Source organism: Myotis nattereri, assembly GCF_964212035.1.
Source record: "Myotis nattereri genome assembly, chromosome: 1".
In the NCBI taxonomy this organism is placed as follows: domain Eukaryota; kingdom Metazoa; phylum Chordata; class Mammalia; order Chiroptera; family Vespertilionidae; genus Myotis; species Myotis nattereri.
In genome coordinates this window covers 147,475,615-147,499,028 of record NC_138075.1, presented here as the reverse complement: position 1 = coordinate 147,499,028, position 23,414 = coordinate 147,475,615, and the positions used below count along the sequence as shown (strand labels likewise).

At 40.6% G+C, this 23,414-nt stretch overlaps 1 protein-coding gene across 4 annotated transcripts in view; it reads right to left on the bottom strand.

Moving 5' to 3' along the window:
• Positions 1 to 23,414, bottom strand: part of SEC24B (SEC24 homolog B, COPII coat complex component) — a gene marked incomplete at its 5' end in the record, with an annotated part of 90,232 nt that overhangs the window by 59,879 nt on the left and 6,939 nt on the right. For all 4 annotated transcript variants that reach the window (XM_081088969.1, XM_081088970.1, XM_081088971.1 and 1 more), the window contains one exon: positions 4,110 to 4,859. In XM_081088969.1, the coding sequence (XP_080945095.1) occupies positions 4,110 to 4,859 (750 nt within the window). The remainder of the gene's footprint in view (positions 1 to 4,109; positions 4,860 to 23,414) is intronic.

Genomic DNA, 23,414 nt, shown 5'->3' with positions numbered 1-23,414 from the left:
AATCAATAAAAATATATTAAAAAGAAAAAATAAATACAATTTTAAAACAAATAATAAAAAAATTTAAGAAAATGACTTTAATCTACAGAATTTCAGTATTCATCTTGCTGTCAAAAAAAGGTACCTTTATATATCAAAGTCACACACTCAACCAACTTCACCAAAAGCTAAAAAAGAGCTTCTGAACTTTGATAATCTGAATTATAGCGACAGCTTAAAAAAATTTTAATGGCCTACTAGCCAAAATTTCATCCTACGTTAATAACCAAACATAGCTTCCAAAACATACATACTTTGGATACATTTTAATAAAATAATCTGAAGCTTTAGTGCTAAATTATACTAACATGATTTTCTAAAATAAAGAGGCAAATGAAATAACATTTAAAGGTCTTTTTATTCCATGTTTTTGAATATGAATTCATCAACTGCCTAAAAAAGTAACGGCTTATTTTTTTATAATCACTTAACTCAGACTTATGCTTTTGGATCTCCAATCCTTTACAAATTGCTTAAGAAGTTTTACTATGCTTATAAATGAAACTAGTATAATCAAGTAACTTAAAAATGGAATCATTTTGTCAATTACTCAAAAGTTGAATTTCACACAAAACTATGTTTAATACCTAAGATTCTAATTTTAATCTGACAATAATTTAAGAGTTCCAAAACAATTAAGTCGCCTGTCTTTCTGGAAAATTAAAATCAGTATTTCCATGGTTCCCAAACTTTGTATTTAAACAAACTCAAGAGTTTGAGGGAAAATTTTAAGTTTTTAATAGAAACACAGTGCCATCTGTCAAATACCTTATGAACTATTACCACTAAGTTACTTGGGATACTATGGAAAAAATACTGAGATACATCACCTGAGGAAGTTTAGGAACTTCTGTAATATTTAATCTTAAAATAGATTTAAAGTGACCTCTTTATTTGTTTTGAAATGGTCATATTAACTTGACATATTTGTCAACCCCTGAACTATTTAAAAGTAATTTAACAATATAAAATTTAAAAAAGCAAAGAAACAAAAACACTTTTAAAAAAATCTTCACCCAAGGACATTTTTTCCATTGATTCCAGAGAGAGTGTGGGGAAGGGGGAAGGCAGGGAGGGAGAGAAACAAAGAGAGACATCCACTGTTGCCTCACCCATGTGTCCCGACTGAGGATCCAACCTGCAACCTGGGTATGTGCCCTGATCTGGAATTGAACTGAAGCACCAAATGCACAGGATAGCACTCTCACCACTGAGCAACACCAGCCAGGGCAAAAAAACACACACACTTCTTAACACAAATTCCTCTTTTTTTGCTAATCCTACCTGAGGAAATTATTCCCACCCACACCCCCCCCCTTTTTTTTTAGAGCGAGGAAGGGGGAGAGACACACAGAGAGAAGCATCAATGTGCAGGTCCGGGGATCCAGTCTGCAACCAAGATACATGCTCTTGACTGGAATTGGACCTGAGACCCTTCAGTCTGATGTTCTAACCACTGAGCACAAAACAGTTAGGGCTACACAAATTAACTCCTAAAATTATATTTATTATGGCTTTCACAGTATAGTACTGGGATTAAAAGAGCGAAAATATATCCCATCTCTCTGCCTAAAGACCAATTCATACAGTTGTTTAAATAGAAGGTAATTTTGTAAATTCCTACTCTTTATTCAGTATTTTTTTCAGTGATAAAGCTCTTTCCAGTTAGGTATTATATTCATCAGCCAAGTGGTCCCCTATTTCCCTGATCCTACATGTCAGTATAAATTGGTTCCATCCAGGGTACCATCTCAGAAATAAGACAGGAATTAACACCCTAGCTGACTTGGCTCAGTGGATAGAGCGTCGGCCTGCGAACTGAAAGGCCCCAGGTTCAATTCTGGTCAAGGGCACATGCCCAGGTTGTGGGCTTGACCCCCAGGGCAGGACTTGCAGGAGGTAGTAGGTCCATGATTCTCTCTCATCGTGGGTGTTTCTATCTCCCTCTTCCTTCCTCTCTGAAATCAATAAAAAATGTATTTTTTAAAAAAAGAAAGGAATTACCTGTATTTCATTTTTTGTTATGAAAGTCACAGGGACCTTAGATAAGCTGATCTGTAAAAGGACTAAAGAGTAAAGAAAACAGAATTTCCAGGGGCCAAAAAGCACTGGTTCTGAGAAGGGCAGACTGAGAACTAGAAGAAACTGAGCTCCCGGACAAGCTTGTTTCTAACATTAATGACCACAAGCATCCCAACTTGGATAGCTTTCCTCAGGTATAAAACAAAAGGAAAGGACTACAGTAGAATTTGGGTTTGTTACTAGGCATCCCTTGAGATCAAGCCAGAGATACAGATTCCCAAGATTATCCAGGAGATTCTGGTCTAGTTCAGTAAGCTGGGGGTGAAGATCACAATCTGTGCAAGTGATTCTGGTGCACAGCCAGTTTTGAGAACTGTGACAACGCTTTAGTTTGACTTATGCAAGAATCAGTCACTGCTTTTAACTCTGACTTGATGTCTACAGGCACAGATGCTATCTTGTTCATCTACAAACAAACACGCTAAGAATGGTGCAGTGGGAAGAGAGAAGAGACACTGGGGAGATGTGGATATACTGAATTCCTCTAGACTGCTTAGTGCAGGGGTGGGCAAACTTTTTGACTCGAGGGCCACAATGGGTTCTTAAACTGGACCAGGGGGCCAGAACAAAAGCATGGATGGAGTGTTTGTGTGAACTAATATAAATTCAAAGTAAACATCATTACATAAAAGGGTATGGTCTTTTTTTTTTTTTTAGTTTTATTCATTTCAAACGGGCCGGATCCAGCCCGCAGGGCGTAGTTTGCCCACGGCTGGCTTAGTGAGAAAAACACCTTCTTTGTTTAAACCACTATTAGTTGCTTGAAAAGCTAAAAAGTGTTTCTAAATGACATAGCAATGAAAGAAAAGATGATCTCAAGTGTACAATTCAGGTCTAATATTCTATAGGTCTGGTTTTATATTTAAAAATGTGCCCTAATTGCCCAGGACTACTTTTCTAGCTTGGCCAATGTGGCTCAACTGTTGAGCGTCGACCCAGGAACCAAGAATTTGCCAGTTGATTCCTGGTCAGGGCACATGCCTGGGTTGCGGGCTTGATCCCTAGTAGGGGTGTTTGCAGGAGGCAGCCGATCAATGATGTTCTTCTCTTACTGATGTTTCTCTTTCTCTACCCTCACCTTTCCCCTCTCTCTAAAAAAATCGATAAAAACGTATTTTCCTACAATAGCCCTGACATATGGCTATCCAGATTTTGATGTACAATCTAAGGACATCATTCAAAAAATAAAGCTTTACCAATTCCCATTCTTCCTATATGTTTCCATTCAGTTCAAGAGCATGTTTTGTGAAGTTCAAGTTCACAACTTGGATTAAAATGAGAATAGCCTATGGAAAACCCCACACTAAAAAGACTACATACTTACATTTATAATTTTTAAACTAATAAATTGAACTACATCTTGGTTTAGGAATGTCAGAATGACTAACTAAAGGGTATTGTTCATGCATCTCTTCTCTTGTTCCCCATCCTTTATCCTAACTTACCAATTTGTAAATAAAAATACACATCAGCTTTAATGTGTAGGAAATACATCTTCTGTGAAAGTCACCAGTAGGCACCAACAAAGAGAAACTAGTATTGTCTATTGCAGCCCATTATCTTTTCTAAAGTGAGTTGGGCTCTGGCTGGCATAGTAACTGTCCCAAGTTGAATATGTGTGTGTGTGTGTGTGTGTGTGTATAAATATATATATATAGTGACTAACAAAGCATATCCCCAAATGGACCCTTCCATTTGCCCTATATCTAACTCACATTGAAGACAATTACTGCAGAAGCATAAAACAAATCCAGAAATATTGACTGAGATCCCAGTCATGTCAAGGAACATGAGGCAGATAGTTGGGTGAAGGGAAAGGGCCCAGAAAGGTGATGCAAAATACTACAAGAAATAAAGCAAATTAATTAATTAAGTGAGCTAATTTCCAATTTTTCCATTAGGCCATATCATCTTTCATGCAAATAAAAACCTGGTTGGAAACGCACTGGTTTTCAGCCATGCTTTGGTGAACTTTTCATTCAACCTACCGGTGTTTGTTGGGTTGTTGTTGGCTGGAGTCAGGGAACCAGTGTGGTTTCGGACGAGATTGTCTTGAGTTGACGGAGGGCCTGAAGCTGACCATGAGGGAGTACTGTATCCTGAAAGACTCTGCTGCTGGTGGTACTGTTGTGATGGTGGAGGTGGAAGTGGTGATGGATGGCTGAGAGCCGTATTTTGACTAGAAAATGAATGATCTCTGACTGGTCTGACAGTTGAAGCATTCTGTGAGGTAAACATTTGTTGCCCATATGGCTCACCAGCAGGCAGAGAGGGATATGAGACACTAGGGTACACGGCATTAGAAGCAGTTGACACAGCATAGTGACCACAAGTAGAGGGAAATCCCTGAGAAACAGCAGAAGAGTTGGCAGAGTACATAGCTGGACCACTATAATGATTCACAAGAGAGGAGTATGGCTGGGAGGCACTCGTATACAAATGAGATGCTGATGATGCGGCACCTTGGAAATATTCTGGAGTGGACCCCACATTGTGAGGGGCAGGAGGAGCTCTGCCATAAATCTGCTGTGCTCCTGGTTGTTGGTTTGTAGTTTTAGGAGTCACCACATTTTGTGTGGGTACTGCATAGAGACCAGAGTAGTAATCACCACACTGGTCATCCAACGGCAATGAGGTCATTTTCCCAGGTCCTTGAAAGCAATGTCCTGAGGGAGCACTATAGTTTTGAGGATACACTCCATAACCAGATGGAATCTGCATTTGATTCTGTGCTGGACCTGAAAAAGAAAAGCAAATATTTACAGGGATTGGTAAGGAGATAACTAATTTTTAAGCACAGATCCCATCTAAATGTTGCCCAATTAATTTACTTCTCCATAATCACAAATTGTTTCAAAAAATAGATATATACTGTTATAGATCCACTGTGATAACTAGTCTCCAAAATGGCCTCCAACGATCCTTCCTCCTGGTATTCACACCCTCCCACAAAGTATCAGAATTGGTCTGTGTGACCAATGCCATATAGCAAAGGTAATGAATGGTCTATCACTTCCAACGTTTGCCTAGCCATGGGTGTTGGCTCTTTCTCTTGGATCACTTAATCAGGAAGAACAAACCTGCCAAACAGTGATGCACCCCCCAGAGAAGTCCATGTGGTGAGGAATTAAACTCTCTGGTCAACAGCCAAAGAGAAATTGAGGCCTGCCAACAACCACATGAATGAGCATGGAAGCAGATTCTTCCTACCTACTCATCTTGAGATAACTACATCCCAGGTGACAGCTTGATTACAATCTCGTAAGACCCCAAGACAGAACCGCTCAGGTAGGCCATTTCCAAGTACATGTCCCTCAGAAACTATGAGATTAAATATTTGTTGTTTTAAGTTGCTAAGTTTGGAGTATTTTACTATGCTGTAATTGATAACACCAGCTTAGAAGAAGTTCAAATCTTTTTATACCTTTTTAATGAAACTATGAAAAGTAGCAACATAGCCAGTGCTAATGGTTTCTTTTTTTTATTATTAACTAGAGGCCCGGTACACAAAAATTTGTGCACTCGGGGGGGGAAGGGGGGTCCCTCAGCCCGGCCTGAGCCCTCTCGCAGTCTGGGACCCCTTGGGAGATAACGACCTGCTGGCTTAGGCCTGCTCCCGGGTGGGCTCAGAGCAGGCCCGATTGGGGGGTTGTGGTGCCACCCCCTGTCACGCACAGAGCAGGGCCCATCAGGGGGTTGAAGAGCTCCCCCCGTCACTCACAGAGTAGGGCCAATAGGGGAGTTGGCACACTGCTCCCTGTCACACACAGAGCAGGGCGGATCAGGGGGTTGGGGCGCCGCCCTCTACCACCCACAGAGCAGGGCGGATCAGGGGGTTGGGGTGCCGCCACTGTCACACTCAGGGCAGGGCCAATGGGGAGGTTATGGCTCTACCCCATCACACACAGAGCAGGGCCCGTGGGGGGGAGGGGGTAGGGGCGCCGCCCTCTATCACCCACAGAGCAGGGTCGATCAGGGGGTTGGGGCGCCTTCCCCTGTCACGAACAGAGCAGGTCCGATAGGGAGGTTGTGGCCCTGCCCCCTGTCACACACAGAGCCGCAGGGCAATCAGGGGGTTTGGGCACTGCCCCCTGTCACACTGATCCCGGTGCCGGGAGGCCCCTCAGCTCTGCTGATCCCAGTGCTGGGAGGCATATTACCCTTTTACTATATAGAATAGAGGCCGGGTGCATGGGTGGGGGCCGGCTGGTTTGCCCTGAAGGGTGTCCTGAATCAGGGTGGGGGTCCCCACTGGGGTGCCTGGCCAGTCTGGGTGAGGGGCTGAGGGCTGTTTTCAGGCTGGGACTGAAGCTCCCAACTGCTCCTTTTTTTCTTTTTTCCTTTTTTTATTCTGGGCCAGCTTTAGCTCTGAGGCTCCAGCTCTTAGGCCTCCGCTCCTGAAAGCAGGTATCTGGTTTGTTTCGGTTCTCGAAACTCTGTATCAACTCCAGCTCTGAGATCCCAGCTCTGAGATCCCAGCCCGCTGAAAGCTGGTTTCTGGGCGTCTATATTTGTTACAATGTTTGAAACTGAAGGCTCAGAGGCCTGCAGCAGCCGGCGGGGAACGTTGGAGTCCTCTGTCACTGAAGCAAGCAAGCCTCATGCTAGTTTCCAGCTGCCTGGCTGCCGGCCGCCGTCTTGGCTGACAGTTTATTTGCATATTGCCCTGATTAGCCAATGGGAAGGGTAGCGGTCATACGCCAATTACCATGTTTCTCTTTTATTAGTGTAGATCCTCACTCGAGGGTATTTTTCCATTGATTTTTAGAGAGAATAAGGGAAGGGGGAGAGACAGGGAGAGAAACATCAATGTGAGAGAGATACATCATTTGGTTGCCTCCCACACACACGCCCTGACCAGGGCCAGGGATCGTGCCTGCAACCAAGGTATGTGACCTTGACCAGAACCGAACCCAGGACCTTTCAGTTCATGAGCTGACGTTTTATTCACTGAGCCAAACCAGCTAGGGCTAATGGTTTCTTATGTATCCTACCAATGAATATATAATATGCAATATATATATCCTATATAATAAAAGCCTAGGTGGCGTCGCACCCTCATGCGACGTCATCACAAGGTGGCCGCCACAAGATGGCCAGCAGGGGAGGGCAGTAGGGGGCAACCAGGCCTGCAGAGGAGGGCAGTTGGATGCGACCAGGTTGTCAGGAGAGGGCAGTTGGGGGCGATCGGGCTGGCAGGGGAAGGCAGTTGGGGTAAGGGTTAGGCATCAATCAGGCTCGCAGGCAGAAGCGGTTAGGGGCAATCAGGCAGACAGGCAGGCGAGTAGTTAGAAGCCAGCAGTCCCAAATTGTGAGGGTATCCCAGATTGGAGAGGGTGCAGGCGGGCTGAGGGACACCCCCACTCCCTGTGCACGAATTTTTTGCACCAGGCCTCTAGTAAGCATATATACTTTTTTAAACACACATTTCATATTACAGTTCTGCAACTTACTTTTTTAACTTACTATATCCTAGATACCTTAAGGGTCTTCTATATACTATTTCATTGTAGAGATATATTATTTACTAAATCCCCATTGACAGATATTTATTTCAGAGAGTGAACTAATTTATATTTATGAGGCCAACTTCTTTGATGAATTTCTAGGATAAGTTCCTAGAAGTGAAACTGGAGGTTCAAAGGGTTTGTGCCTTTTTTTTTTTTTTCAATCCGCCCAGGGGAAGGGAGAGTAACAATGATGTGTTAGAGCAGGGGTTCTCAACCTGTGGGTTGCAACACTGTTGGGGGTCAAACGACCCTTTCACAGGGGTCGCCTAAGACCATTGGAAAACACATATATAATTACATATTGTTTTGTGATTAAAGCATACTATGCTTTAATTATGTTTAATTTGTAACAATGAAATTGAGGGTCACCACAACATGAGGAACTGTTCTAAAGGGTTGCGGCATTAGGAAGGTTGAGAACCACTTAGTTAGAGAAACATCGGTGGGCTGCCTCATATACATGCCCCTACTGTGGATCAAACTCACAACCTCTGCATATGGGATAATGGTCCAACCAACCAAGCCACACCAGCCAGGGCTTTTAAAATTGACCATTATTGCCAAATATCTCTCCAAAAAGATCTATAAATTTACACCTCCCATCAATAATGCCTCATCTTCCCAACACTGAGTGGCATTTTAATCTTTGCCAGTTTGATAAATAAAAAAAAATTTTTGTTTGCAGTACTTAACTTTTCAGTGATGCTGAGAATCTTCTCAAATATTTCTTAACCATTTAAATATCTTCCTGTTATTTGCCCTTTTCCATAGTGTTATGTTTTCCTTATGATTTATGAATGCTCTTGCATACTAAGAAAATAACCTTTTATTTTATGTGCTGTATATATTTTCCCTCAGGTTATTGTTTATCTTTTGACTTAATTCATGGTATCGTTTGCTATAGTATCTCGACTATTATGTAGTAAAATCGTGTTTGATAAATTTTTTTGATAATATGTTTTTATTGATTTTTAGAGAGAAAGGAAGAAAGAGGAAGAGACAGAAACATCGATGAGAGAGAAACATTGATGAACTGCCTCCTGTACATCCCCTACTGGGGATCTGCCCACAACGCAGGTTATGTGCCCAGACTGGGAATAGAACTGGTGACCCCTTGGTTTATGGGTCAACACTCAACCACTGAAGCAAACTGGCCAGGCTGCTTGATAAATTTTTAAATCATTCTTAGAATGGAACCTTCCCCACCTATATATTAAAAAAAGCCAGGGTCTGTAACATCCAAAACAACTGAAGAGACAACCAAACGCCAGGCTGCACACGCAGCAGGTTCGGGTGGGCATGGACTGGCAAGCGGGCTGAACTGCTGACCTCTCGGGTAGAGAGAGAGGCGGGGCTAATCAGCAGCTGCCGCGGCTGCTGGCAAGGCCCGGAAAGAGAAGCAGGGTCAGATCCGCAGCCTCTGTGGCAGCTGCTGATCAGTCCTTGCCTCTCTCTTTCTCCCCGGGCCTCGCCAGCAGCCATGCCTCTTTCTCTATCCGAGAGGTCAGCAGTTCGGCCCGCACACCAGCAGCCTGGGGCAGCTGCTGATCAGCCCCACCTCTCTAATCAGACCCGGAGATGCTGACTGGCATAGGAACCAACCAATCAGAACCAAATTTGGGTGAAGTGCGAGGAGCCAATGGCTACCTAGAAGGCGGAGCTTTAGCCACTGACTGGCATAGAAACCAACCAATCAGAACCTAATCTGGGTGAACTGCGAAGGCAGATCCTAAGGTGGGGGCTGAGGAGGAGTTTTAAGGGCAACAGCTGTTTGGTGTAAGGTGTAAGAAAGCAGTTCAATTTCTTAATGACCAGTTTGGCAGTATAGTGCATATGGCTGGCTATCAGTTCAGATAAAGGGATTGTGTATTTTTGTCTGCCAAGAGCATCTCCTTCTGCTGAAAAAGGCTTTCTGCCCCCCCCCGCCCCCCCCCCCCCCCCATTTAAGCAATCCTATCCTATATAATCTATCTATACTACTAAAAGGGTAATATGCTAATTAGACCGGGTCGACCGGCCATCCTCCGGACGTCCGACTTCCTTCCGGACAAAACCAGGGAGGTGAGGGGCTGAGGCAGAGACAGTTAGGGGCGATCAGGCCGGCAGGGGAGTGTAGCTGGGGGTGACCAGGCCAGCAGGGGAGGGCCATTGGGGGTGAGATCAGGCCGGCAGGGGAGGACAGTTAGGGGTGATCAGGCAGACAGAGGCAGTTAGGGGCAATCAGGCAGGCAAGCAGAGAGGTTAGGGGCGATCAGGCAGGCAGGCAGGCAGAGGGGTTGGAGCAATCAGGCAGGCAGGCAGAGGCAGTTAGGGGCGATCAGGCAGGCAGGCAGGCGAGCGATTAGGGGGCAGCAGGATCCTCATCGGGCCTGAACCAGCAGTCGGACATCCCCCAAGGGGTCCCTAATTGTAGAGGGTGCAGGCTGGGCTGAGGGACCCCCCCCCGGTGCATGAATTTTGTGCACTGGGCCACTAGTAGTATTATAAAACTATATACCTATGTTTTCCTCTGATGCTTTTAATACTTTCACTTTAATATTTTTTAATCTTAGATCACGATAGAAGGCATTTATTTTATCACTAGAGGCCCAGTGCATGAAATTCAAGCATGGGTAGGGTCCCTAGTGGCTACTGGCTGGGGCCTCTCTTCAATCCATGCCACCCCCTGGTGGTCAGTGCACGTCATAGTGAGCGATCGAACTCCCAGTCGGTTAAACTCCCAAGGGTACATTTTGCATATTAGGCATATATATATGCCTAATATATATATATATAATTAAAATTAACATTAATCATTTCATTAATTTTGTTAATAGTCTATTATTAAACATTTTCACTATGGCACTCACTGTTCTAAATGTGTGCTCTCTCTCTACACACACACACACACACACACACACACATTTCTTTTTCTTTCACACACATTTCTTTAATCCTCCTCACAGCCTCTAGAAGTAAACAGTATCATTATACTCACTCTATAAATAAGATAAATGAGGCACAGATATTAAGCCATTTAGTAATCACAATCACAGAAAGTAACGGGGCTGGGATTTGAATCAAGTATCTGGCTTAAGTCCATACCTTTAAACAATGATCTGTGGCTCCTCACTACACTAAATCCGGCTGGCTTTTTTTAGCCTGGTCAGTTGTCCCAAACAATAGAATTCTAGCCTCGGTTCCAACTAAGGGCAAACTTTATCCTAGAATCAAATTTTACAATCTTGTGATAACACTTTGGGATAATTGTAAACAATGGGATAATTGGATAAATTCAAATTGATTTTACTTACTCCTTTTTGATATTTTAATGAGACTTCCAGACAATTTAAAATTACACATGCAGCTTGCATTAAATTCCTACTGAATGCTGCTATAAAACAGAAAAATATAAAGAGAAAAGGAGAATTAATAACAGTGTCCAACCTAGGCCCACTAATTATATAAACATTTTAAGGTATTACCAAATTTCATTAATGCTCCTAATTTCTAAGGGATAATAACTGGCTTTCTAGGATAATTTAGATGTAGGTCTTTCTTTGTTTTCAAAATGGCTCTGCAACATATATGAAAAGACATCTGGTATCTTAATAACTTCTAAAATGGATAGCAACAAATGTTATAATGAAGAGAATAAGTTAGTTACATATATGGATAGTCAAATTTTTGAAAAATAATTCTAGAAGTATTTTTCTTATTACAAAGGTGATGTATAATCGTTGCTAAAAGATTTACAGAAAATGATGAAATAAACATTAACTGTGATTAACATTTTGATGTATGTCTATCCAATATTTTATTTTTGCATATAACTGCCTAATTTAGTTAAACAAAAGTGGGCTTATAATGAACATTTACATTATTTCTTTAGCATGACTTGAATATCTCTCCGTTATCATTTTAAATGTCTGAGTAGTATTCAAGTACATGGACTTATCATATTTAAATAAATTCTCTATTACTTGACCACTGGTTGTTTTCAATTTCTTAAAAAACATTAAGCCACATGATGATAAATATTTCTGTAGGTAAATCTGTGTTCATTTACTTTACTTTGCTAAAAGCAATTTCTTTCTTTTTTTTTTTAAATATATTTTATTGATTTTTCACAGAGAGGAAGGGAGAGAGATAGAGTTAGAAACATCGATGAGAGAGAAACATCGATCAGCTGCCTCTTGCACATCCCCCACCGGGGATATGCCCGCAACCCAGGTACACGCCCTTGACCGGAATCGAACCCGGGACCTCTCAGTCCGCAGGCTGACGCTCTATCCACTGAGCCAAACCGGTTTCGGCAGCAATTTCTTATCAGTTACAATTGTTGGGTCAGGTCCTAGTTGGCAACCTAATTGTGAAAACACAGGAGAGTCACCAGATGCCCAGAATAAAAGACAGGCAGAAAGAGAGAGAGAGAGAGATGAGAGAGAGAGAGAGAGAGAGAGAGAGAGAGAGAGAGAGAGAGAAAGAAGAAGAAGGAGGAGGAGGAGGAGGAGGAGGAGGAGGAGGAGGAGGAGGAGAGGAAGGGAGGGAGGGAGGGAGGGAGGGAGGGAAGGAAGGAAGGAAGGAAGGAGGGAAGGAGGGAAGGAGGGAGGGAAGGAGGGAAGGGAGGAAAGGGAAGAAAGAAAGAAGAAAGAAAGAAAGAAAGAAAGAAAGAAAGAAAGAAAGAAAGAAAGAAAGAAAGAAAGGAAAGAACAGACTAGAGCAGTGATGGCGAACCTATGACACGCGTGTCAGAGGTGACAGGCAAACTCATTTTTTTGGTTGATTTTTCTTTGTTAAATGGCATTTAAATATATAAAATATCAAAAATATAAGTCTTTGTTTTACTATGGTTGCAAATATCAAAAAATTTCTATATGTGACACGGCACCAGAGTTAAGTTAGGGTTTTTCAAAATGCTGACACGCCGAGCTCAAAAGGTTCACCATCACTGGACTAGAGAATCAGAGTGGGCCCAGAAGTTGAATTTAACACTCAAATGCTTCAAAGTAGCTATTATAATATGTTCAAAAAAGGGGAAAAAACACATGTTCAAAGAATTGAAAAAAAGACAGTAAATGAACAGATAGTATCAACAGAGAAATGGAAACTATTTTACAAATGGAAACTGTAATAAATGTTAGAGGGCCTCAACAGCATGTCAGAGAAAGAATCAATGAGCCTGAAGATTGATCAATAAAATGATCCACTTAAGAAAACAGAAAGAAAATGACTGAAGAAAATTAAAACTTAAGAGGCCAGTGGGACAATAAGAAACACTCTAACATACATGTAGTCAGAAGGGTTAAACAGTGGCCTCCCAAAAGATAATCTCTACTTCCCAATCCCTAAAACTCATAAAAATGATTTTATATGAAAAAGAATGAGCATTACTTTATATGAGAAAGAACATAAGTGAAGGGTCTTGAGAGGAGGAGCTTCTCCTGAATTATCTGAACAGGCCCTAAATGCAATCACATGTATCCTTATAAGACACATAGAAGACAATGTGAAGATGAAGCAGACAAGGAACAGATTCTCTCCTAGAGTCTACAGAGAAAGTGTGGCCCTGCCAACACCTTAATTTCAGACTCCTAGTCTCCAGAACTGGGAGAGAATAAATTACTGTTGCTTTAAGCCACCATGGTTGTGGTCATTTTTTGCAACAGCCATAGGAAACTAATACAGTAAGGATATTGAACAGCAATTCTCAAAGTGTATTATATAGAACCTTGGCATTACCAAAAACTCTTGGGAGATCTGTAGGTAAAAACTATTAAACACCCTTTTTTAAAAAATATATATTTTATTGATTTTTTACAGAGAAGAAGGGAGAGGGATAGAGTTAGAAACATCGAAGAGAAAGAAACATCAGCTGCCTCCTGCACACCTCCTACTGGGGATGTGCCCGCAACCAAGGTACATGCTCTTGACCGGAATCGAACCTGGGACCCTTGAGTCCGCAGGCTGATGCTCTATCCACTGAGCAAAACTGGTTAGGGCTAAACACCTTTTTTAATAGTGCCAAATGGTATTTGACTTTTTCACTGTGTTGACATTTGTACTAATGGTATAAAAGCAATGATGGGTAACATGCTAGCCTTGTGGCACAAATTGAAGCAGTGACACTACTCATAGCTAAAAAAAAAAAAAAAAAAAAAAAGCCAGTTTCACATAAGAATACCATAAAATAAAGCAGTAAAAATTATTAATTATATTAAATCTCAACCCTGGAATATAGATCATTTTTCATATTCTCTGTGATAAAAATGTTGTGATAAATATAAAGCAACTCTATCACATACTAAAGTTTAGAGATTATCTTGAGATAAAGCACTTGTTCAACTTAGCTGTAAGCTCCTTCATGAAATACTATTATCATATGAAGAAAATATTAGCAAGTAGAACCTAGCAATATGTAAAAAGTAAAATACATCATGACCAAATTGTGTTTATTCCAGTCTCAACATTTGAAAATATATTCAACACAATTCACCATTATGAACAGACTAAAGAAGAAAAACCAATTCACCACTCCTATTCAACAACGTTCAAGATGTACTAGCTACTTCAGTCAGGCAAGAAAAAGAAATAAATGGCATACAGATTAGGAAGGAAGAAACAAAACTGTCTTTATTTACAAAATGAAATGACTGTATAGTAAATTCCAAAGAATCTACTATAAAAGAAATGGCAGAGACTAAAAGTAAGCTAACGAAGTCACAAGATACAAGGCCAATATACATAAGTCAAGTTCACTTCCTAAAACCAATAATGAGCAAATGGGATTTAAAATTAAGCAAGTAATACTATTATAATGGCATACAAAAAAGTAGTAGTTAAACTATAAACCTAATAAAATATGTGAAGGGTCTTATATGCAGAAAACCATAAAACTCTGATAAAAGAAATCAAGATTTAACTAAATGAAATGAAACAGTAGATTTGTGGACTGGAAGACTTGATTTTAATCTTTAGGTTCAATGACAGCCCAATAAAAATATATATCAACAAACTGATTCTAAAATTTCTATGAAAAGGTGAAGGTACTAAAACAAAACACACACTAATCAAGCGTGTCTAAAAATAGACCCACAAAAACAGCCAAATTATTTTTGACAAAGGTGCAAAGGCAATTCAATGGAGGAAAGATTGTCTTTTCAATAAATGGTGCTAAAATAATCCATATACAAAAAAATAAACCTCAACATATACCTCAGACCTTAAACAAAAAAATTAAGTAAAAATGAATCATAGATCGTAATGTAAAACTTCTAGAATATCTAGGTAAATACAGGTTTGGCAATAAGTTCTTACCTATGACACTAAAAACATGGTCAGTTACAGAAAATACTGAGAAGTGAACTTTATCAAATTAAAAACCTTTGCTCTGTGAGAAGCACTAGGAGAATTAAAAGATAAGCCATGGAATGGCTCAGTGGTTGAGCGTCCACCTATGAACCAGGTCTCAGTTCAATTCTTTGGGCACATGCCTGGGTTGTGGACTCGATCTCCATTGGGAGGGTGCGCAGGAGGCGGCCAATTAATGATTCTCTCTCATCCGTGATGTTTCTTTTCTTTTTGAAAATATATTTTTATTGGTTTTAGAGAGGAAGGGAGAGGGAGAGAGAGAGATAAAAACATCAATGCAAGAGAATCATTGATTGTCTGCCTCCTGAATGTCCCACACTGGGGATCCAGCCCACAACCTGGGCATGTGCCCTGACCAGGAATCGAACAGTGACCTCCTGGTTCATAGGTTGATGCTCAACCATTGAGCCACATCAGCCAGGCCATCACTGATGTTCCTATCTCTCTCTCCCTCTCCCTTTCTCTCTGAAATCAATAAAAACAAATATATTTTTAAAAGAATATGCCACAGTCTAGGAGAAAATACCTGCAAATCACATATCCAATAAAGGAAGTAAGAAAACAGACAACTCACTCAAACACAAATTGTTGAGAGATCTGAACAGATCACCAGTAAGGGGGAAAAAAAAAAAATCACCACTAAGGAAGATATATAAGTTGCAAATAAACCTGTTATGAGGGAAATGCAAATTAAAACCACAGTGAGATACATCTACACACCCATTAGAATGATTAAAATAAAAAATACTGGGTTATAATCCAAAGACTAAAATAAATATCCATGAGTCCATAATACTATAAATGATTGAATAGATTTTACAATGGAAGAAAAGGGACAAATCTTCCTTAAAGAGAAATCGCAAATAATAATAAAAGAAAGAATGAGAAAAAGAAAAATCTCCATTAGAATTCCACATTGATAATTACTATAGACAGAAGCCATTGAAAAAAAAATAATAAAATTAGTGGGAAAATATTTAAAGACAAACAGGATAGTAACTTCAAAGTTTCTCCCCAAGAATATTTATTAATAATAAATATTGGCAACAATGTGGTGCAAAAGAACTTTCATTCATTGTTAGAGGGAATGCAAAATAGCACAGGAACCTTGGAAAATAGTTTGGCAGTTTTTTGTAAAGTTAAACATACACTTACTCTTTGACCCTGCACTCCTACATATTTAAAGTATGAAAATTTGTATTCACACACACACATACACACAAAAACATTATATGAATGTTTATAGAAGCTTTATTCACAATCACACAAAAAACTGCAAACAACCAAAATATTCAACAACAGAGAAACAGATAAATAACCCTATACATACATACAATAAAATACTACATAGCTATAAAAGGGAACAGACGATTGATTCATGCATGGATAAATGTAGCTAAGTAAAAAAAAGCAGACCCAAAAGACGACATATTTTGTGGTTCCATTTATATAGCATTCTGGGAAAGGTAGAATGACAGGGATGGAAAACAGAGCAATAGTTGCTAGGGTTGGTGGAGAAGAGGGTGGATGACTATAAGGGCATTAGATAAGGACTTTTTTATGGTGCTGAAACTGTTCTACATGGTACTGTAGTAGTAGATATTTGTTGAATGCATTTGCCAAAACCCATAGACCCATTACACTACAAAGAATAAATGCAAATTTTTACTTGCAAATTTTTAGCAATCAGGTTTTCAAGAAAATCTAGGATGGACTGCAGACTGCGATAAATCAGTATGATAACCTACTTGAAAGATATTTAAGTAAAATACATGTAGAAGACATATAATTAAAAATATGTTTACATATGTGAGTTAGTACACACACACACACACACACACACAAATATACACATTTATCTCCTAGCTGTCTGCTGAGAAAGCATAGAAGCAGGACACCCCAAGCAATAAGCACATCCAGGGCACAGTTCTTGGTTTCTAAATATCATTCCCCAACAAAAGGAAGTAGGACTCCTTGGACAAAGACCTAATTTTAGTGCTAATGTAGGGCATGTATAAGATGGAGAATCTTTTAGTGCCAGAAAGTAAAGAAGTGCTCAAAAACCAAAAGAATGGAGGCAAAATTACACAGAAGCCAACCTGATAAAGTTCCCGATGGTCAGAGATGTAACAATTGAGTAACAACATAAATAATGATAGTATTGGGTTATAATCCAAAGACTAAAATAAATATCCATGAGTCCATGATAATATAAATGAATGAATAGATTTTATAATGGAAGAATAGGGACAAATCTTCCTTACAGAGACATCACAAATAATAAGTGTAGAAAAAAATGAGGAAAAGAAAAATCACCATTAGAATTCCGCATTAATAATTACTATAGGCCCTAGCCGGTTTGGCTCAGTGGATAGAGCGTCGGCCTGCGGACTGCGGGGTCCCAGGTTCGGTTCCGGCCAAGGGCATGTACCTTGGTTGCGGGCACATCCCCAGTAGGGGGTGTGCAGGAGGCAGCTGATCGATGTTTCTCTCTCATCTATGTTTCTAACTCTCTATCCTTCTCCCTCCTCTCTGTGAAAAGTCAATAAAATATATTTTAAAAAAAAAATTACTACAGACAGGAGCCACTGAAAAAATAATAAAATTAGTGGGAAAATATTTAAAGACAAACAAGATAGTAACTTCGAAGTTTCTCCCCAAGAATATTTATTAATAACTGTGGTGATTTTAACATATGCCCACAAATTATTTGATACACTCCACTCTAGGAAGTGGAGTTTAATTCCTTTTCTGTTAAATGCAGAATGGAGTTAAGTGAGTTTGCCCTAACAAATACAACAGGAAAGAGAAAAAAAATAGTAACTCTACGGTGGGGGAACTTGGATGGCAGTCCCTACTATGGCCTGAATGAGTCACCTCAAAATTGTTTTTTAAAGCTCTAATTCCCAGTTTGCTGGTATTAAGAGTAGAGCCTTTGGAGGAGTAATAAGGTTTAAGTCAGGTCATGAGGGTAGGATCCCCAAGATGGACTTAGCAGCCTTATAAAAGAGGAAGGGATCTCTTTCCCTCACAAGTATGAACCGAGGAAAAGCAATTATGAGCACACACAGAGAGAAAGCGATCATCTACAAGACAGGAAGAGGGTCCTCACCAGAACCCAACCATGTTGGCATCCTGACCTCGGACTTCCAGTCTCCAAAAATGTCTATGGTGTAGGCCACCCAATTTATGGTATTTCATCATAGCCACCCAAGTTAACTAGGACATCCCCCTGGTCAAGCACCCTTGGCTAACATAATAATAAAACAAGTTGATATGATGTGATAAGGAGGACACTTCATCTCTGTGGTATTCTTCCTAAAAATTCATAACCCCAGTGTCATCATAAAAAAGGATCAGCAAGCCCAAAGTGAGGGACTGTCGACAAAGTAACTAACTAGTAAGTACTGTCAGGTCCTAAAAAAACAAAAAAGACTAAGAAACTGTCATAGACCAGAGGAGATTAAGAAGCCATGACAACTAAATGCAATATGACAGCCTGAATTAGATCCAGGAATGGGGGGGGGGGGGGGGAATGGATGTAAACTCAGGAAGTGAAAAACTTGGGTCATTTGCTCTCAGTTCTATCCTATCCCTAAGGCTCAGCAGAATGCCTAGCTCACGGGAACCATTATTATATTTTGAAAAAGAAGCCTAATAAATAATCATCAAATAATTTGACACCAGGCATTTACCTCATCACAATGTATCAATAAGGACTATACATGAAACTTAAAACAGAAAAAACACACAAAACTTTAAGAGCTTCCATTATGTAGTTATTTATACCTTAATATAAAAGTCTGTTTTTTTTTTAACTTGGCGTTTACTCTCTTCAAGTATAAAAAAAAATACGAAACAAAAGGAAAGAAAAAATATCTACTCTTTTATATCTAAGGTGTTTTGATACTGCCCCTTGGAAAAAAAAATCTTACCAAGTATATTAGTTTCCAGCTGCTATTGTGACAAATTACCACAAATGTAAGGACTTAAAACAACATAAATTTATTCTATTACAGTCCTGGAGGTCAGAATGCCAAAATTGATTTCACTGGGCTAAGGTCAAGGTATCATGAGCAGAGCTGGTTTCTTTTAAGGCTCTGAGGAGAGAACCCATTTCCTTGCCTTTTTCAGCTTCTAGTAGCCACCTGCATTCCTGAGCTTATGGCCCTGTCTTCAAAGAAATTCACTCCAACCTCTGCTCCTGTGGTCGCATTACTTTCTCTGCAGGCTCGCTGACTCCTCTGGTTTCCCTCTGATAAGGACTGTTGTGATTTTATCAGGCCCACCAGATTCAGGATAACCTCCCAGCTCTAAATCACAGCTGCAAAGGTTTCAGAGATTAGAATGGGGACATAGGTGAGGGAGGAATTATTCAATCTACCATACCACTGTCAATGGCAAGTCAAAACTAAATTATGGGAGGGGAACCAAGATGGCGGCATAGGTAAAAACCTGAAATTGCTGCCTCGCACAACCACTTCAAAACTATAACTAAAAGACAAAACGGACATCATCCAGAACCACAGGAAGGCAGGCTGAGTGGAAATTCTACAACTAGAGGAAAGAGAAAAGCGCAGAGTCCGGTAGGAGGTGCAGAGGTATGGAAGTGTGGAGGTAGGGAGGCGTGTACGAAAGGGCTGGCAGCTGGGTACGCTGTTGTCTTTTTCAATCGGGAGGGAGATACAAGCTCCCGACTGCTCTGAACTCCAGTTCCAGGCAAGAATCTGGGGACCCAGACTCATACAGAGAGAAACTGGACTGTCTGGCATTGGGCCGGAGTGTGAGGACGGCTTTCTCGCAGAGGTGCTTGCAGCATTCATTGTTCCTGCACGGGGCCATGGGACACAGAGACTCAGGGACCTATCTGGGGCAGGGCCAATGGGCAATCATTGCTGTTTGCACCGCCCAGTGATTCCCTGAGACCCCACCCCAGCCAATTCACAAGCCCAATCAAACTCTCCGCAGAGACTTTTGCATATGAATGGCCTGGCCTTTCTCTGCCTAAATACCTGTCAAACTGCAGCTGGGTCAGAGAACCCCAGAGCTTCCAAAAGAAGGCCTAAGGCTCCTCAGAAGCCTGCATTGCTTCCCAGCTGCGCCTCATCTTGACACCTCCAAACCCCAAACAAAGAGGAGGAATCTGGCCCTAACTGGTTTGGCTCAGTGGATAGAGCCTCAGCCTGCAGACTGAAAGGTCCCAGGTTTGATTCCGGTCAGGAGCGTGTACCTTAGTTGTGGGCACATCCCCAGTAGGAGGTGTGCAGGAGGCAGCTGATTAATGTTTCTCTCTCATCGATGTTTCTAACTCTCTATCCCTCTCCCTTCCTTTCTGTAAAAAATCAATAAAATACTTAAAAAAAAAAAAAAAAGAGGAGGAATTTGTAGATCTCTCTGTAACTCCTGCTGGGTGGCCTCAGGCAGTGGCTGACTTTGCACCTCCATGGAGATCCAAGAGCCAGTGTACCCAGTGGTCAGAGTGAGCCCATCCAGATTACAACTCTTCACATCCATAAGAGACACACTCAGGGGGCAGACTCAGAAGCAAGTCCTGCCCCATAAGGGTGCCTCCAGAACAGAAGTTCTCCCATTGTAGACACAACTGGTCCTCACAGCCAACTGGCCTCAGGTAATTAGGAAGGTTGAGCCACTGGGCCCTATAGGACACCTAGCACACAAAGCCACTCTATCAACACAGGGAAGCAGCCAAAATGCGGAGAAAAAGAAACAGGTCACAAATGACAGAAATGGACGAAAGCAAACTACTGGGTATAGAGTTGAAAACCACGGTTATAAGGTTTTTCAAGAATTTCCTAGAAACCGCCGATAAATTTAGTGAGACCCTCCATAACCAGTATTATATGAAATGCTGAAAGGTATTCTTTAAGAAGAGGAAGAAGAAGAAAAAGGTAAAGATAAAAATTATGAACAACAAGTACATATCTATCAACAAGTGAATCTAAAAATCAAGTGAATAAAAAATCTGATGAACAGAATAAACTGGTGAATATAATAGAATCAGGGGCATAGAAAGGGAGTGGACTGACAATTCTGGGGGGGGGGAGGGGTGTGGGGGTGCGGGAAGAGACTGGACAAAAATCGTACACCTATGGATGAGGACTGTGGGGGTGGTAAGGATGGGGGGTGGGAATCGAGTGGGGGGGGAAGAGGAACAACTGTAATAATTTTTTTTAAGATTAAAAAAAACTAAAGTGTGAAAAAATCAATGAAGTAATTTAATCATTGCATCATAACAGTCCAACAGTGTCTCACAAAAAAGCATCAACCAATGAATCTCTGAAAAACAGAAAGTCTTGATATATACAATTGCTGAAAGAATTTTAAATTCGTAGCTTCAAGTGAGGTAATGTCTGTATAAAAAAGGGAAATAGATTATTCAAATGCATCTACTCACTGGTACCAATCTGACTTGAGAAGTAAACAAAAACTTTTTAACAAGTAGTCTATATACCTTTTCAATGGAGCTGCTTGGCTGGTCAGCCTAACTGATATCACTATATACCAGCTAGAAACTAACCTCTGATTTTCTATAAGCACGATGTCCTCCTTGGTGAGACTAAATCATCATAAGATCTACCTAAAGTTATATCTACCTCAGTAACATAATCTTCCAAAGACTATATTTCTACCAAAGGAAAACGAACTCTATTCCTGCTTTAAGAAAACCTGAAATGAATACCAAAATTTACAAAGCAAGTATTTTATGGACCATCTAGGCACTGTACTAGCACAAAAATTAATCATAGGCTTTCTTTAAATAAATGAGCTTCCTAACTCCCACCACATAACAGAGATGCAACATTTTATTTTATTTTTAATATATTTTATTGATTTTTTTTTTTTACAGAGAGGAAGGGAGAGGGATAGAGAGTTAGAAACATCGATTAGAGAGAAGCATCGATCAGCTGCCTCCTGCACACCTCCTACTGGGGATGTGCGCGCAACCAAGGTACATGCCCTTGACCGGAATTAAACCTGGGACCTTTTCAGTTTGCAGGCCGACGCTCTATCCACTGAGCCAAACCGGTTAGGGCAAGATGCAACATTTTAAATATCAAGAATATCTGTTTCATTACATTTTTCCTAAATCAAATTTCAATACTTTTTTTTAAAAGTCAGATTAAGGGTTTTCATTATCTTCAAAAGAATATCAAGGTCAGCAAAGTACAAACTCTATTCTATATTTGGAGAAGTAGAATCAGGTCTAAGAATGTAATTTATTCATCATGAACTACCAAGAAGTAGGTCAACATTTAGCTGGTATGCATTTTAACAATCATCCTTGGCAAAATATTAAATACTTCTGAACCAGTTGGTAAACAGTAAGCCGTGACTGACCCTGCTTCTCTGTTATGCTCCATGATGGTCCCTTGCCCCAGACCCCTATAACTTCCTAATGATGCAGGAACTAAAGGACTAATGCTTGGCATATTACAAGCTGACAGAATCCTGCTCTAGAGTAAGGGCTGGTATTCATTCAGTAGTCAGTACAGGTAGTACTGATTATTGAATATTTTGAAATATAATACCCCTGCCAATAAAGTATCAATAATATATTGCTAAAGCACAGATTTTTTTTTTTACAAACATAAAAAAGATGCATACACACACACACACACACCCCACAAGAAATCTGCAATTAGAAACCCCAGGGATTTAAAAATGCGGAGTCCCAATTCTTTCCGATGAAAGGCTAATATTTACAAAGTAACTGTCCCACTCACTGCTGGCAGACAGAGCCTACACACATACCTGTGCAACCATTTGGATAAAATCTCATACTGCATTTTATATAGTTTTTCCAGCAATAACTATATGCCAGGGATAATACTACTTGCTTTTCTATATATAACTTTATATAATTCTCATAACAATACTGTGAAGTATTGCTATTATCATTTTACAGACAAATAGGGGCATGAAAGCTCACTAATTCATACAAATTCAAGTAGTTGGTAAGTAGTGAAGAAGCCAGGCATTGCAGGTTCCAAAGCCCATTTCACAATGCCTATTTCTCAGACATGCTACAAAAAACAAGCGAGTTACGACTTGGCCACTGGCTAGGCAAGGCCTTTTACTACTTCCTCTCTCCTCCCTGCTTCATTCTGCTTTTGCTCAGTTCCTAATATCAGCAGCATTTGGCACACAATTTTTAAAAACTTGAAACTGATCCAACCCCCTTCCAGTAAGCCCGCAAGCTGAGGTAGATGGCCTATTAAAGAAAACCTCCCAGGCCGAAACCGGTTTGGCTCAGTGGATAGAGCGTCGGTCTGCGGACTGAAAGGTCCTAGGTTCGATTCCGGTCAAGGGCATGTACCTGGGTTGCGGGCACATCCCCAGTAGGAGATGTGCAGGAGGCAGCTGATCGATGTTTCTCTCTCATCGATGTTTCTAACTCTCTATCTCTCTCCC